General features: G+C 36.9%; 1 protein-coding gene across 2 annotated transcripts in view; it reads right to left on the bottom strand.

The window, feature by feature from the left end:
* tprb (translocated promoter region b, nuclear basket protein) overlaps positions 1-17192 on the bottom strand; it is a 77912-nt gene that overhangs the window by 9496 nt on the left and 51224 nt on the right. For both annotated transcript variants that reach the window (XM_072273993.1, XM_072273994.1), the window contains exons 29-43: positions 16757-16888; positions 14730-14860; positions 13379-13589; positions 11382-11528; positions 9782-9980; positions 8861-9087; positions 8239-8318; positions 7716-7924; positions 7249-7521; positions 5489-5619; positions 4605-4700; positions 4016-4204; positions 3200-3322; positions 2048-2120; positions 646-827 (exon numbers count right to left, since the gene is read on the bottom strand). In XM_072273993.1, the coding sequence (XP_072130094.1) occupies positions 646-827; positions 2048-2120; positions 3200-3322; positions 4016-4204; positions 4605-4700; positions 5489-5619; positions 7249-7521; positions 7716-7924; positions 8239-8318; positions 8861-9087; positions 9782-9980; positions 11382-11528; positions 13379-13589; positions 14730-14860; positions 16757-16888 (2403 nt within the window). The remainder of the gene's footprint in view (positions 1-645; positions 828-2047; positions 2121-3199; positions 3323-4015; positions 4205-4604; positions 4701-5488; positions 5620-7248; positions 7522-7715; positions 7925-8238; positions 8319-8860; positions 9088-9781; positions 9981-11381; positions 11529-13378; positions 13590-14729; positions 14861-16756; positions 16889-17192) is intronic.

The following is a 17192-nucleotide window of genomic DNA, read 5'->3' as shown; positions in this document are numbered from 1 at the left end:
AGCAGGACACATCTCAAATAATAACATCTTGGAATATCAGAAAGAGACAGAAAGCTTAGTGACATGATGTCACGACAACAATGCCGACAATAAAGCATCAGAAGGGGTGGGAGGTGCTCACCTGCTCCTGTCTACAACACTAAGTGGTTAAGAGGGTTGAAAACTGCAGGTTCCTAGGTGTGAACATTACTACATAGCCTGTTTTGATCCAAACATGTTGATGTCACAGCCAAGGAAGCTCACCAACACCTCTACTTCTTAAGGCTAAAGATTTAGAAAATAATTTAAGAACAGGGAAATAAACTAGAATGAAAGTAGATGAATAGCAATACATGCAAATTTGATGACAGTGCACATGACAAAAACTTTACAGATTGGATGAATGAACAACATAGCTGGAACAGATGCCACTAAGTTGAGAGGCATCTTGAAATTTACACACCGATTGGCCAGTAAACAAAAGAAATATATAAACAAACTACGTTTGCTTGCTGCTAATTTCCTGATCCAAAAACTATTGGCTTTTGTTTACAGCTGCAGGTCAACATACAATAAAATGGGTAACTTTAAAACTGCCATGATTTCATTTTCTGAACAACTGTAAGAAACGAGTGGATATAAAATATGCAACTTGGGTTTAAGCACCTGTGCAGGTGGTCCCAGTTCTGGGGCTGGAGGTTGAATTGTAAGTCTTGGCGGAAGAGGATGTGGTGGTCTCCTTGGTGAACGCCGAGCTCGTGAAGCTGGTCTCTCAACAACTGTCTGTTGCTCTCTTGGAGTTTCTGGTGTGTAGGATTCCGTGGTGGTGACACAACCTTCACCTCCAGCTACAGACAAAATGGGAACATTATACTTGTTACTGGGAAATTTTAGCACATTTTACCATACAGAATTTCTAAATTACACATTTTTGCAAACTGAAAATTATTTCATGGTTGAAATTTCTATGCTAATCCAATTATATCTAAGTTAAATTTTAAAAATCTTACTGATACAGGACAGGAAGCTACACAAAACTAACCACGTTTTTAATTCTTTGAAAGCATATGACACAAAATAATGACATAATATTGCTAAATCTGCATATTCAAACATGAGTGACCAATCTTAAAAGTTTGCAAAGGATATAATTCTCCTCTAAATTATACAAGGACATAGGATTGAAATAGTTTAAATGTTGGCATTCCTTGACATAAGTCATGGGAAATTCTTGAAAGGTGATTGTTGGGAGTTCCAGCTTGCTATTTGTTTTCACTGGGGAATCTGTCTGCTGAACCAGCACCAGAGGGAGGCTGGACTTGGTGGAGATTCAGTAACTATTCATTTCAAAGGAATGGAATAGCTGCAAATGACAACGTTTTACGTCATTTCCAGCTGTGTTTTTAAATGAATTGTATTAATATGTATGTTACCAATTAAAGAATTTTAATTTTTCTGAATTATCGATTGCTTAATTAACTTACAATAGATTTGAACGCTGAAAATTGTTGAATTTTATTCAAACTAGCTAACAGCTGTTAAAGCTGGGAGCATGGCCTAGCCAGCTACTGAAGACATTTTTCAGCATTTACATTGGCAGGACTCGATAAGGCCCACCAGGGTGGAGTTAGTTCATTTTATGTGTAAACTCAGTGAGTAATGAGCAGTGCATTGCATCACTGCAATGGAACTCTGGCCTTTTGAAGCAAAAGTTAATGTTTAATTACAAACAGAACAAAATCTGCAGATGCTGGAAATCAAAGTAATACACACAAAATGACTGATGAAGGGTCTCGGCCCGAAACATTGACTGCTTACCCTTTTCCATAGCTGCTGCCTTGCCTGCCGAGTTCTTCCAGCATTTAATTATTAATTGCCACTTTTGTGTATTTTAATGAAACCAAGAAACTGATAAATGATTCAGTATTCAAGAGGCAAGAAAAAAATTTCACAAGCCATGTCACTATGATCATTCAGTAAAATATTTAAATTCCAATGCATTTTATGTATACTTTACATTTTACCAGTCAAATTCCATTTTAAATGCCAGTTATTTACTAAGACTTACAATTATCCTCTGAAATTTGACTATTTTCTTTTGTAGCTTGTTCATCTGTACTAGGATCTGTCCCATCAGCAGCCTGTGTGAAAAGCAACCTTGATTAAGAGTTCAGAGGTTTGAACAAATACTACCCAGTGTACAAGCTGTGAAAACTTAATTTCAGCAGTAAGAAAACTTTATGATGACTGAAAAAGGGCAAATTCCAGATCATACCAATTTAGAGTGCTTCAAATATGTGAGCCAATATATTCAAATATATTCTGAGGATATATTTCTTAGTGTTCCCATAGTGTGGTTTAATTTCAAGACCCTTAACTCAAGTTGCCAAATCCTTACCATTATACCTCTTATCATCTCTACTATTACTCTGTCAAAAGAATCATTTTAGCCACTTAAATACTAGCAAACCAAAACCTTAATAAAATGTTATTAGCAGGTCATCATGCAACAGCACCAAACTACTGGCTCCCATACCAAGCCTTCTCACCTGGAGTAGTTAAAATATTCCAATTTCATCCTAATTGTAAACAGTTCTCCCAACAAAGAGAATAGTTGTATGTTCATGACATGCTTACGTTTCTAATTCCAAAATCAATATGCATCTTGGCTCCTTTTTAAAGATTATTTGAGTGAACAGTAATTGGTCAAATGATTGAAGAGGTAGCAATTGTGAAAAGATAAAAATAACAGTTCAGTGTTTCAAAAAAATAGACTATAACAAAGTAGTTACAAGATACAAGTTACAAGTAGTTAGAAGAGGAAAAAAGGTTAATGGAAGGTTGACTGTTACTTCAAAAAAAAGTTGTAATTAGAAAAAGTGACATTTCAATTATATGGAGCTATGGGTGCATCATACACTCAGTTATAATCACCAAACTGCAGTAAAAGGCTTTGCTTTTGGTGAAGAAAACCGCTCATTCACAAACAGGAATCATGGTGGTAAGCTGCACAAACATGCCTAGTTTTCTCTCGAAATGAGATGCTTGAGGGTGAGCAAAAATAAGCACTTCAAATAATCAGTAAATTCAACAAAGGTAGGACAGACAAGAGTGGAAAGACATTTAGGAAATTAAATATCTTGAGCCAAATCTTCCATGAAAAGTTTTTATCATTAGCCAGCTTCAATCTAAGATACACAGATCTCAAAGCATTGCATACCTCAACATTGCCATCATCATAATTGTCTTCTCCCTCAGGACTACCCTCATTACTATCCTCTCCATCACCGTCCTCAATACCAGTATCATCATCATCCTCTTCCTCATCGTCCTCTTCATATCCCTAAAAATGATTGAGGATATGAGTCAACGTTTCAGCTCTCACCATTAAAATTTCCAAGCAAAAATCTTTTGATTAGCTGACTTCCTACATTTAGAACTCAAAAGTAAGCTGTTTTGCAAGAAAAATCTGCAAATGTTCTTCATGGAAATATTTGAAGGCTTGACACTGGTTTGGATTCTAATTCTGATATTACAGAAAGATTATCCAATTGTGTAGAAAGTTTATTCGTGCAAATGAGTATTCTTGACCATTTTTGCTCAAATTATTTTACGGAAATAAAAGTTACACTTATGAGAATTCTAATGAATATCACAGTTTTTATAGTTTGCTGCTATTTAAAATTTTACTTCTCACCCTCTGTTGTGCAGAATTTAGACACTGCACACAGCTTTAACTAGGGCGTTACACTGACCATGCTGCCCAACACTTAACTCTGGGGAAACTGTGTAAAAAGATTATTTAACGTGTTGGTTGGATCTTTATGCAAATAGAAGAGCAAAGTGAGTAAGTTCTGCATTGACAGAAGACCAACTGAATATTAGTAGGTATAAAATGTGTCCTTTCCAGGTTGGAAGAAGTATAGTGAAGCTCTGATAATCTAACACAATAAAATGCTGCTCAAAATATGAATCAGATTAATAAATCAGCCAAGCACTATTTGAATTCAATCACATCCAGCTTCATAACATTTACCTGCTCTTGATCCTCTTCATTGTCTGGATCTTCATCACTCTCAATAATAATGTATTCACTTGGTGTTTGAGAACTCTGTGAATAGTGAGTACTTAGCTGTTCTAATGGTTGAGGGTCTAAATCCAAAGGGTGAGAAGCCTCTTCATTATCTTCCATTAGTTGAGAAGGTGGGTATTCCTCAATAACCACCTGCAAAAAAAAAATGTCAGAAAAGAAATTATTTTCATTGGGGAAATTGCTAAGATAGCAATAAGAAATTTAAGACACTGCAAATTGAGTGATAATGTTTCTTTAGTAAAGGAAAGTAGCCCTATTTCATATCAACTTCTGAACATGGGACTAATATTGGCGACAATTAATGTGCTAACTTCGTTCCACAAGGAATTAAGAGCAATTCGGATTTTTCCCTTAGTTGATGGCAAGAGTTTCATGTAAAGGAAAATCAATGTTAATTAAAAAAATATGGCAATGACTCTGAATGAAATCTAAACTTGTGCTTGGTTCCTAGACTGTCCATGGGATACCTAATCAGGATTTAATATTACCCATATCTTTACAGCTCAAGACTGACCGGTGATAATTAACTGACCTGGGTGATAGAGTCTTGTGAATCCAGGTTCTCAGACTGGATCTGCATTTCATTTTCTGCTTCTGTGTTTGCTTCTATTTCTTGCACATGCTCCTCCTGAAGATGAAAAACATTCTGGTGTTCAATACTTTGAGCATTTAACATTAATTCTACAAAAAAAAAAAAAAAATGAAAGCTTCCCATGGAGCAGGGACTTCAGTGTATATATTTTTTTGAGAAAATTATCACCCCTCCCCCCACCCCCCACACACCTGAACTGTCCTTTTCCAACTTCAGTAAAACTCTGATAATCCACTACCAGCAATCTCAACGGTTTGGCACTTAGCTGGTTGAGTAACGTTTGCCAAGCATCCCTCCCGCTCACCAAAGATTCCATTTCTGGTGGTCCCTTGAAATGCATCTGATTTATACTATTGTGTAACATAAAATGTGCAATATTCAATAGTCCGAAGAATGCTTCAGTCCCACACCACAGGGGTCCCCAGTTTTACAATATTCTCCATGAATTTCATTAACATTTCTAATCTATTTGCCATTCACAAATGCCTTCAAGCTGAACATAAACTTGATTTGTTGCTATTCAATAGTGCAACCTTTTATTTTGATACTCTGCTCTCTAATAATTGATATGTTTCAGAAAATAGTACCTGTTTCACCAATCACATACCTTTAATGGGAAAAGGCTCCAGATTACAGTAACTCTTTGTAGCAACAGGTACTTTCAAATTGTGTTCCTTTTCTATTATTTTATCTTACTCCTTTTCCCCCATTTATGTAATTGAGTTATTTTTCATTTTAAGCAGTCTCAAATCAGAGAAGCTTCCCTTCCCTACATCCTGGCTATGTTCTAAATACACCAGCAATACATTAACTACCTTACGTACCGCTCGTTGGGTGAGTTTCAATTTCTTTGACTGATGTTCTGAAGACTCATCCTGACCATGAGCTGTATTATCAGCACTGGTCTCTTCGTCATCTTCACGTTGACGTTTAGGCATAGGAGTGGAACCTGAAACTGAAAAGTGACACTTTTTCATACTTTTATTTCAAATTTTAAAAAATTTTGAGAACCTAACAGTCTCAAAGCCTACAAGTTCAATCACTGCATGGAAACAGCTTAATAAGTGCTACTGTGGATTACAGTAACATTATTTAGCAAGAGTGTATCATTGTTCAGGAACCCAGTATCAACTTTCAAAAATGTTTGAAGTAGCATTGTAGATTTGCAGAAGTACAGGTCTTCAACTTAAATTTCCTATACAATACTTGTTTCAACTTGTTTCGATCAAGGGAGATCAGGCAGTCAGCTCCCCACAAAAAGAAAAAAGTGCATTCTATTTGCAATTAACTTTCCACAACGTTTGCTTCTTGGAAATAGCTTGCCTAGCTTTCATTTCCTACAATAACTAAGTAGAGGTAAATACAAGTGATTTAAGTGTGGTCAGAAATTAATTGGTCATAAGTCACATCATAATATTACTTAAAATCTGCAATACCCATTTGAGGGCATACAAAAGTTCATTGGCTATAAAGCAAAAGGGCAAGAAATTACCAAGATTCAAGTTTGATTAATAGGGAGAAAACAATACAAATAACGGCAATTTCAGGTTGGCACCATCTTGGAGGATAATGAAAGAATATTTAGACCTTAGCAATTTGAACTTGATACTCATTCATACCAGAAATTGAATCCAAATATTCAGAATATGAAAGGCAACTACAGGGAAGGTAACAAGATTGAAGTCATTTGTGGATAGGCCATGAGATGAAGCAGGACCATGCCAAATGGAAGAGGTTATTATTAAAAATTATATATTGTGAGTTGAGGAAATATTATTAAGTGGACTAGGGCATCTTTGCACACAAAAAGGTTACACTAAGAATTCAGAGACCTTACACTGGTCTTTCTTACAAAGGAGACCACAAGAGTGACAAGGAAGTCTCATTACATTCAGGTAGAACTTCAAGTGAAGCCACATCATGTATTAGTTTCCAACTACTAATCTGAACAAAACAGATTCCATAGAGAAATCAAAGGTCCACTGCATTTGATACTGAGATTAAATGTGTCTCATTCTGGGATTAAACACATTCAAGTGGAAAATTTTATCTTGTCCAGGGAAGCCAAAATTAGGTTCTTGAGTTTCAGAGCAAAGAGTTTGGTTATGCAATTTTAAATCTGGAGGCAGCCAAAATAAAATTCTTCCTCAACTAACACCACCTTCCTCCCACAACAAACCCTGTCAAGTTTTTCAATGTTTCGAATGGCACTTCCAAGAATGATGCCAATAGGATTTTAGCATTTCAAAGTCATATGTGTTACCAGAGATGAAGAAGGGTATCAGCTACTGTCTTACAGAATTGGCAGATCAGACAAGAGCTCTCACTCCTACATGCCAACATACACACAACTGAAGTGGAAAATACTCAGCAGGCCAGGCTGCAGGATAAGAAGTGAATCAATGCTTCATATTGGATATAAAGCATCGAAACTCCAACCTGAAGGACTGTTTATGTTCCCACAAATGTGGACTGACTTGTTATTTCCAGCATTTTGGTTTTTCTTTTAGACTATTAGCATATGCACTTTTTTTGATTTTCAGGAATAAATTGAAGCAATTTTCAGATCATAGCATAAACTAACCTGTTCCAAATACAGCAGTGGAAGTGGATGGTCGTTCCATTGGGGAGTTCTGCACAACATCTGCTAGGTTTGTTGAAATCTCCTGATTTGCTGGCTCTACCTGCTGAAGAGTTTGTTGAGTGGGCTGTACAAATGCTGTTGCCTGTGTCTGTTGCTGCTGAACTGTTAGAATAGGCTGTGACAAGTTTGGGATATTTGGACTTGTTGAACGCACTGTTCCACTTGTGCTACCAAAAACAGTTACATGTTCCACTGGTCCTTCTGACTGTATGGCTGCCGCATAAAGGTGAATGTGAAATTAAATACAAAGACATAGTTAACAACCAACATTGTTATCCATTAAACAAAATATTAATTGGATTTAAAAATCAAATATTTCTACTGTGATAAACCACTGTAAATATTACAGAGCAGCGAGTTTCAGATAGTGGTTGCTTGCTCTTTGGTTCAATATTTAAACTACATACCTTCTTGAGATTCAACCTGTGTTGTTGGCATCACTGTTGCAGTTGGCGTTGTGGCTGGTCCAGTGACCGTTGCTGGCGTAACCATTGGACGAATACTGGCTCTCGGTGTGGACTTACTGCCAGGCACTGGCCCAGCAGCAACTTTACTTGGTGTTGCCACGAGGGGGGTGGGCTTGATATTGGCTGTTGGTGGATCTGATGAGCTTGAACTACATGGAAGTTTGAAGAAAATTTAGTTAATGTATCCCATTCAGAAGTAAATCAGCTGTAAATTAAACACCACCTTTCATAATGAAAACAATAAACTTAAATTGCAAGGTTACTACTAAAGCTGTAAGGTTAAGAGGAGGATTTTGTTTTTCTTTAAAAAGTAAAACAAGATTCTAAACACTAAATCTAGCTAAATCCAATGGCCAATTCATGTTTAAAGAGACAGGATCTTCACTAAATTACATTAAAACTTCTGACAGTCATATGCAATATACTCAATTAGTTTAAAAAGGGGAATGATGGCTATCCTCACCCTCCCCTGTCTGTTGATACTGGAGTTTGCTTCAAGGTAATTTGTCTCTGTGGATCCAGCTGTCTCTGTGGCTCAGAAGTCTACGGCAAAACAGAAATACATCTCATTAAGCTCAATTTGTGTTATGCTTTTATTTAACAGTTCAAAAAAGATGCACAGTATATTAACAAAGTTACAACCCATTAATAATTTCTTCATTATATACCATTAGGACTCAAATCGTTAGATTTTTTATGACACAATTAGAACACAGAACTCAATAAGCGCTACTAAGATGATCAGAACCAATTATCTGCATGCTGCATAGATGAAAATAAGTAACACAAAATGAATTAAACTTCCTGGTTGTGTTAAATTCAGAATTGCTCTGAATTAGCTGATGAAAAGAATTCAAAAAAAAAACACTAGGTGCATTTTTATGGATGTCACAGCACAAAAATCAATGTGACATACTAAATTTTTGATTGCAATACAATTCTCCATTTGGTCATATTGAGTATCCCAAAAAAAAAGCATAGTCTATTATAAAGGAACCAAATATCAAATTCTCTTTCTAATTTTGACAATTACTTCTAAGAATTTCCAATTCCCCAGTTCTATCATAGAATCTTTAGCCACATACCTTAATAGTCAGTTCCTGAGGTTCCTCACGTTGCTCATGCTGTCGCTCCTGGTGTTCTTTCAGCTCTCGTTTAAGTCGAGTAATGTGACCATCATACTGGGATTTGAGTGCACTCATGCGTACCTCCAGCTCCTCTCTTTGCTGATCTAAACTACTAACACGCTGCTTAAACTCTTCATTGTGTTGCTTTAACTCTTCATTCTCTTTTGCCAGCTGCTCCTTCAGACCTAAAACAATCCAATCAGATTAATTTCAAATCCCACTAAATATTTGAGCCATAAGTAAACTATCATTACTCTGAAAAAAGGATCTAGTGCTTTCCCGGTGTACATGAATAAACTCTTCTCAGGCCTCCAGCCAGGTACAGGTATCGATTTTAACGGATGTTTCCATGTTAAATTCTGCCATCTTCATCAGGGAAGCCATTGAAATAAAACTAGAGGAAGAGTTTTAACAAAGATGAAGGCCTCACTCGAAGAAAGAACAGGAATTCGAATGTAAAGAAGGTGGGACAGCAGAAACCTGATTGGATGAGGACTAACCAATCAGGAGGGACGGACAACGGGGGTATATATACCACTGGACTAGACATACCTAGGCATCATCCCTGATGAAGATGGCAAAGTTTGTTATCAAAACATCGATTAAAGTAGATACCTGTACCTGGCTAGAAGCCCGAGAGAGTTTATTTATCATTACTCTGCACTTATTTCAATCTTAAGAAGTGAACTCAAACAGTAAGTTAAAATACAAGCAAATGCTTCAACACTACACAAGTTCTTGAAGTAGTTCTGCACCATTGAGTTGTGCAGAAACATGCATTAAGCAATCAAAGGTACAAGCTCAAATTCTAGTAATCTTTTCTACAATTAATTCCTCCATTCATTATGTAATGCACGTTAAAAAATGCAAGTGGCTGACCAGCTAACTGTGTTATCTTCTGTTTGGCAACTAATATTGCTTTTTTGGTCTTTTCCTCTTTCTCCAGTATCTGCTGCCGAAGCTGTTCTTCAAGGCTTGCTTTCTCCTGTAGTTCCTGGCGTAAGCGGGAAAGTTCACCTTGCAACTGGGTTACTTCTTCCTGTAATTTTTTAACTTCTGATTCCTTCTCAGTAACAGACTGGGGGAAGAAATTACAGAAAGCAGAAGTTGTGATTATTCAGTAGGTTGTGCGCACAAGACAAATGGTTATGCATACAAGATTACCCCAATGATATGTTAAGCAATACTGATTAAGGATAAACAAACTTATGAATTACTGAATCAATGACAATGGAGTTCTATACCCAACACAGCAAATGATTTTCATCAGTCCAAGTTTTTAAAAAGACTTGAGATAAACACAGTAGCATCAATGTTGATCCAAACATTCATTCCAGTACTGATCTCTTAATCATTCTATCATCTGATGTTTTTAAACTGCCACCTAACACAATTGTGTCACTTTGAAATAGCGTCAACCAGAATGATGATAATTCTTAAGAGAAAAAGATACCTCCCGGTATTAGCTTCCTTTTTCATAAGGCTTTGGATGCTTTCATTTAAACTTTCCAATAACTGTAGTACGTTTGTACATGGGTGTCACATACAGTAGTCATTTCTATATCTCTTGCTTCCATGCACAATATTTTCCCTTATTTAAGTAACAGTTTTCTTTGGGGATTATCATCTGCATGCAGAGCATTTGAATTTCTTGGCTTCTTCACAAGTGTTTTAAAAAAAAAATCTTACTGTAGTTTATCAATTTTCTTGAGTAAGCTTTGAATTGTCTCTCCGAACCAGCAAGGAAAGGAATCTGCTGTAAATTTTGTAACAAAATCTGAGAAGGGAATACCCGTCTTGCTGCATGGTAGGGATCTTTACCAACACATTGCGCCCATTTAGGATAACTTGATAAGCATGAGATTGGCATTAAGGAGTAGCTGCCTTTTAGATGTTATCTCCAGACTGAGGCAAGATGGAACTTGGTTTTCCAAAGGTCAAAATTTGACTTTGATATTGATATTTCAATGCAGTTGCAAGGTGCAAGAAGTTCACAAAGCATATGACACCTTCCCAGTATTTACAGGTTAGTGAAGATTTAGAAAAGATACAAGATAAGCTTACAGTTAATGCTGCAGGTGATCTATTAAATTATTTGTTTTCCCCCCACTAACATAATTGCATCACATCTTTCTCTGCCACTCAGTGACTCCTCAGACCTGCTGAAGTATTGTTTACACTGAATATTGTTGGCTCATGGATCCCTCACTCTATGGTGCCAGCCACACTAAGAGCTTGAATCAAAATTCAATGAGGCAAGGAAAATAAAGATAATTCAAAGCTTACTCAAGAAAATTGACAAGGTGGCAGGTGGTAGTGGGCACCTCAGACTATTACAGAAATCTGACTCCATTCTTACTATGTTCAATATGGACAACTAATATGCTTGCACTGCAAACTATGCATCCTGACAAAACTTTGATCTCATGGTCAGACGAAGCCTATATCAGGATGGTTAGTAATTACACTGTGATTTTACCTTCTGCAGGGCTTCAGCCTGAGACTCTAATGCCTTAGCTCTAGATTCAGACTGTGCAAAGGCTTCTTGCAAGTCCTGTGTGGCTTGAGCAGAGGATTGTTCTGCTTGTTGATCTGCAGAACGCTGAGAAGAAGTCTCAGCAACCATCTGGAAGACAGGACAATTTTTTTAGCAAACAATTATATAATAAAATGATGTGCATAAGTCCTCTTAAAAGTTTCCACTTGTCCTTTTAACATAATAACATTCACTAATTTAATAATGAAAACTGATGCCAAACAGGGGGAAGTTAGGAATGGTGATCAAGTTTAAGTTTGGACTTGGAGAACTGGTAAACAGACCAACATCTGATCTTTTTCTTTGACGAAAGGAGGTATGAAGGAACAATAATGTTAAGACTGAATTTACAAGCGTTCAAGGGCAAGGCTGGAAAGATTTAGGCAACCATGGTTGACAAGGGATTATGTGGAAACAGTCATGAAAAAGGAGGAGATATAGACAACAGGGAACATGGGATTACCTCAGAATACAGGGATGTAGGAATATACTTGAAGAAATTAGAAGGAAACAAAAACAAACCAAGACATTTCCTTAAGACACAAGAGCCTGTAGATGCTGGAACCTGGAACAATAGAGGTGCTGGAGGTTATCAGAGAGTCAGACCATATCTATCGAAGGAATTGTCAACATTTTAAGTCAAGATCCTTCATCTGGACTGAAAAAAAGATGGGAGATAGTATAAAAAAGTGGAGGGTAGGGGTGGAGAAAGTGCTGGCAGGCAATGGGATTTGGGGATGAGTGACATGGTAAATGGTCCTTGGGCCCACCAAGTCCACATCAAATACAAAACATCACTTTTTTTTAACCCCCCCAAAAACAAATTTACCCTAACCCCATTTTATTCTCCTGTATTCTAAAAAAGCCAGCATGGACATGGTAGGCTTAAGGATCTGCTTCTCTGCTATGTGACTAATTCTCTGACATTCCCATCAACTATCCCCAGATTTTATCACTTACTTACACTATGGAGAACTTAGAGGAACCAATTACCACTGTACCAGTCCTTGAGAATTTGGGGAATAGGTGGAAATTAGAGCAAATGGATGAAATACATCTTGACACAGAGAAAAGTCTGCAACTACACAAATACAGCACCAGAGATTAGGAGTATGCATGGAGTGAATGAACGAATCCAGGTGGCTAGAGCTGTGAGGCAGAAAATCCACTAACTGCACGTTTTTTTTTGGGGGGGGGGGAATGCAAGATAAAAGAAATTAGTTACTTTAGGATGTGGGCTTCAAATACCTCCTGAAAAAACTGATATAGAAGATTGCACAGGCATTGGGTTTGGTGTTTGAAAATTCTGATGCAAAAAAAAAACTTTAACCTTACCCGTTTGGATTACATTGAAGTTTTGAATCATCCACATTTAACGCTGGACAAACATTAGCAAAAGATATGGATCCATTTGTTAAAAATATTTATATACATTATGAAGTTACCACTACAGTTTGCAATTAGTTTTTCCAACTTTAACTGTAGCCCAAGATATAGTCTTTGATAACAAAGTTTAAAGACTGAACCAGGACAAAAGTCTGATGTTTGAAGTTTAAATGTCCTTGTTGGAATATTTGCTTTCAACTTAATATATCAGTAGAAAAATACCAAAAATTATAATACTAATTTGGAAATAAAAAGGGGGCGCTCAAGTACAATTGACAATCCTAGTTTTCTGTCATTATGGAACAAAACAATCTTTCCTGTACCACTTAGAAGATATTTTTTCCCACATGATCTTTAAGAGCAAGATTTGTTAAGTCAAGGAAATCAACTTTTACTGTGGAGAGGGAAAATCCATAATGAACAGAGTTATGGTAGTCTCAATAGATAACTAACCTATAAAAAGGCATTGAACTGAAATGACTTAAAAGATTAAAAATTAGTATTTGATCCCAGGTTGGACAAACATATCTGTATAATAATTATTCACAAGTTACCTTATCATACTGTGCTTTCAGCTCCTCATACTGAGTCTTGTATCTACGACCAATCTTTTTAACCTGGGTGATAGTTTTGTTCTTTTCTTGAATATCTGCCACCCTTGCCATCATTTCCTGTTTTAGTTTATCCCGATCAACAGACACCCTACCGAGTTCAGTCTTCAATGTCTGCACATCACGTTGTGATACAGAGGATGATGCATTCAGTCTGTAAACAAAGCAGCATTACAATACTGCATCAGTTCTTGTAACATAATTAATTACTGGTCTTGTATTATAATTTTAATTACTTTTATTTAATATGAAAGTCTGATTAAAATTGAGAAGGGAAAAAGAGTGCACTAATTGCTTACTTAAGTTCTGTTAAGGAATATCAACACTCAGCAAGTGTGGATTCCTGCAAAGATATATTTGTCATCTGGCTTATCTTCAACACAAAAAGAAAATGTCTTCAATGCAATTTTTGTAACACAATTGCTAATTGTACAGTGAGCATTTTGGATTAATAGGTGTGAACATTCATCACAAAATTAGACACAATTGCAATAATTAGCACTTACCTCATAGTTATGCCCATGCTGGCCCTGAGGCTATATTATATTTTTGCAACCAGGCAAACATGTCTCAAACAGCGCAACAGTTGAAAAATGTGAAACTCAAAAAAAAACATGAGAGAGTAAAGATCAAAAAGGTTATCTTAAGAGCTATGTTCAGCAAACTCCTTCAAATAAGTATCCACCAACAATGGCTGGCATTAAGTTGAGGGACAAGATAGGAATTGTGCTTGGCTCTTTGGATCACCAATTTATAGAGATGGTTCCTAGACAAAAATGGGAGCCCAGAAGTATAATGAGGGATAAAATGCACAACCACTTGATAATAATACTAGTGTGCATGTACAGAAGTCTGAAATAAAGGCACTGTAGCTAGCCCACAAGTTACGACCACGTTCTCGTGCCAGAATTTTTATTATACGTCAACAGGGTGGGACTGTGAGAAAACACTTAAGCCAATATGGAAGAATGGAACAGCTAGAGAAAACAATCAAACTGGAAGGACTGTGCTGGAGCACAACTAGAAGGCAGAAAACAGTGAATAATGGAGTACTGGCTGGTTGATGCACAAGGAGTACTGAGTTATTCAACTTTCCCTTTCTGTTTACAAACTTAAACAATCCATTTCATATTCTGGCTGCATCACTAAACTTTCTCAGCCTCTGGGTCTTCATTCATTTACCTCTGCATAAAAACTTGCACCACCATAATTCATCAAAATCCCTCTCCCAAGGTACTTTAAAGAATTTCAACTGGTCTTGTTTCAACATCATATGTATGAGACACTTGCTTACCTAGCAACTTCAGTTTTCAGTCTGCCAGTTTCTTCAGTTAGTTGTTGAATGCGTTTGATATTTGTATCTTTCTCTGAAATCAGTTTCTTGTACTCATCAGGATCAGTCTCCTTCTGCTGACTGATTAATTGCTAAAATACGACAGTATTTTAGTAAAAACTTAATATCCAAATTTCAAATGTGAGCAATCATTATTTCGTTAAATCTTAAAGCAAAAAAATTATGAATTAGATTGTATTAACAGGAAGAAAACAATCCAAACTATGTCATACTGCAGGGATTGCAGCTGGGTTCCCTGTTGTTTGTCATATATATCAATAATTTGGATAAGAATGCATATGACACCGAAGTTGATGGTGTAGTACAAAGTGAGTGACAGGACTCTGGTGAATGTTACTGTATAGTCAAACCCTAGGGTACAAATACATAGCTCTGTAAAGCAGGATACAAAGACAGTGGTGAATATGGCATATGGTGTGCTTGCCTTCACAGGTCAAAGAATTGGGTATGGGAGTTGGAATGTCTTGTTACAGTCATGTAACTCATTGGTTAAGCCAAATTTGGGAATATTAATATATTTTTAATTTGTTATCAAAGTATGAATATATCACCATACACCTTGAGATTCATTTTCTTGTAGGCATATACAGGGAAATAAAGAAATAGAATTTATGAAAAACTATAAATAACAAAAACTGACAATGTGCAAAAGACAAATCGTGCAAATAAATAAAATACTGAAAAACATGATTTGTAGAGTCTTTGAAAGTGAGTCTGTAAGTTGTGAAACAGTTCGGAGTTGAGTTAAGCGAAGTTATGCAGACTGGTTCAGGAGCATGATGGTTGTAGGGTTACAACTGTTCTTGAACATGGTGACTTGGGAACTAAACTTCTCTACCTCCTGCCTGATGGTTGTAGTAAGAAGAGGGTATGGCCTGGATGGAGTCACTCCACTCCTTGTAAATGTGCTCAGTGGTGGGAAGGCCTTTCCCTTTATGGACTGGGCTGAACAGACCACCTTCTGTAGAATTTTCTACTTCTGGGCACTGGTTTTCCACACCAGGCCATGATGCAACCAGTTAGATACCCCACACCATGCATCTAATGAAGTCTGTCAAAGTTTTATGTGATATACCAAATTTACGTAAACTTCTAAGAAAGTAGAAGCACTGCTGTGCCTTCTTTTGCGATGGCACTTACACGCTGGTCCCAGGACAGATCCCCTGATAAGCTAATCTGAAGGAATTTAAATTGTTCTCTCCACCTCTGATTCCCTTATGTATTATGTGCAGTCTTGATTACCACACTGATCACAAGATGTGAGTAAGCTAGGAAGGGTGCAGAGAAGATTCACTGAAGTCTGGATAGGTTGGGATTCTATTCCCCAGAGCAAAGGAGGCTGAGGTTTATAAAATAATGAAAAGCATAGATAGGGTAAAGAAGTCTAAAACTAGAGGGCATAGGTTGAAGGTGAGAGGGAAAAGATTTGAAGAGAATCTGAAGGGCAAGTTGTTCCACTCAGAAGCAAGCGGACATGTGGAAAGAGCTGGAAGAAATGGTGGTGGGGACAGACACAATTACAATGTTGAAAAGAAATCTGGACAAATTAATGGATAGTTTAAAGGGATGTAGGCCAAATGCAGGTGAGTGAGATTAGCACAGACAGGCATGCTGGCTGGTGTTGACAAGTTGGGCTGATGGCATTGTTTCTGTGCTGTATAATTATGAATCTAAACTAGGAAAACAATCAATTAAACATGGCTGTGACCTAATGGAAGTTATTAAGCACTTGGAAAGACAATAATTATAGATGACATGATATATAGGATGGATCAGTCCTATATTTTTACTTCAATGGCATAAATGTGAAGCTTGTTTCATTATTCCCAGTTTAGCTCCCGACAAAGACATCAAATTTAGCTGCACGTTACTAATATGGGCTCTTCTACCAAAAGCAATACAAATAGCAATGAGCGACTAAACCTTGAAATACAAGTCAAGCAAACTTTTAAGGAAATTAGGCATACCTGGGCACGAGCCTTCCAGCGTTTGAGATCTTCATCCAGTAATTTCTTCTCTGCTTGCAACATACCACTTTTCTCACTGAGCTCCGTATTGGATTCTTGAAGAGGTAGGATATCCGATTCTAGCTTACGAATCTAAGAATTGTATAACAAACATCATTCTACTTCTGTCTTAAATCAGTGCTCCCTAAAAATATTCTTTTTCTTGTGTAACAATTCACTTAAAGATTACAGATAGGAACAGAAGTTAAAGCCTGCATCTGATTGATGCCCTGTCTGATACCGCACTCTGCCGAATGTGCTGGATCAAGGCCCCTCTGCTCTCAGTAACCCATTCACACAAAAGATCTCAGTACAATTTCAAAAAGTAAGCCAAATTAATTACCCCAATGCACTGCCCAGTATTCTAAAACCACTACCTGCTTCACCTTTGCTATTT

The sequence above is a fragment of the Mobula birostris genome, chromosome 12 (assembly GCF_030028105.1).
Source record: "Mobula birostris isolate sMobBir1 chromosome 12, sMobBir1.hap1, whole genome shotgun sequence".
NCBI lineage: Eukaryota > Metazoa > Chordata > Chondrichthyes > Myliobatiformes > Myliobatidae > Mobula > Mobula birostris.
This window is presented reverse-complemented; position numbering and strand designations above follow the sequence as displayed.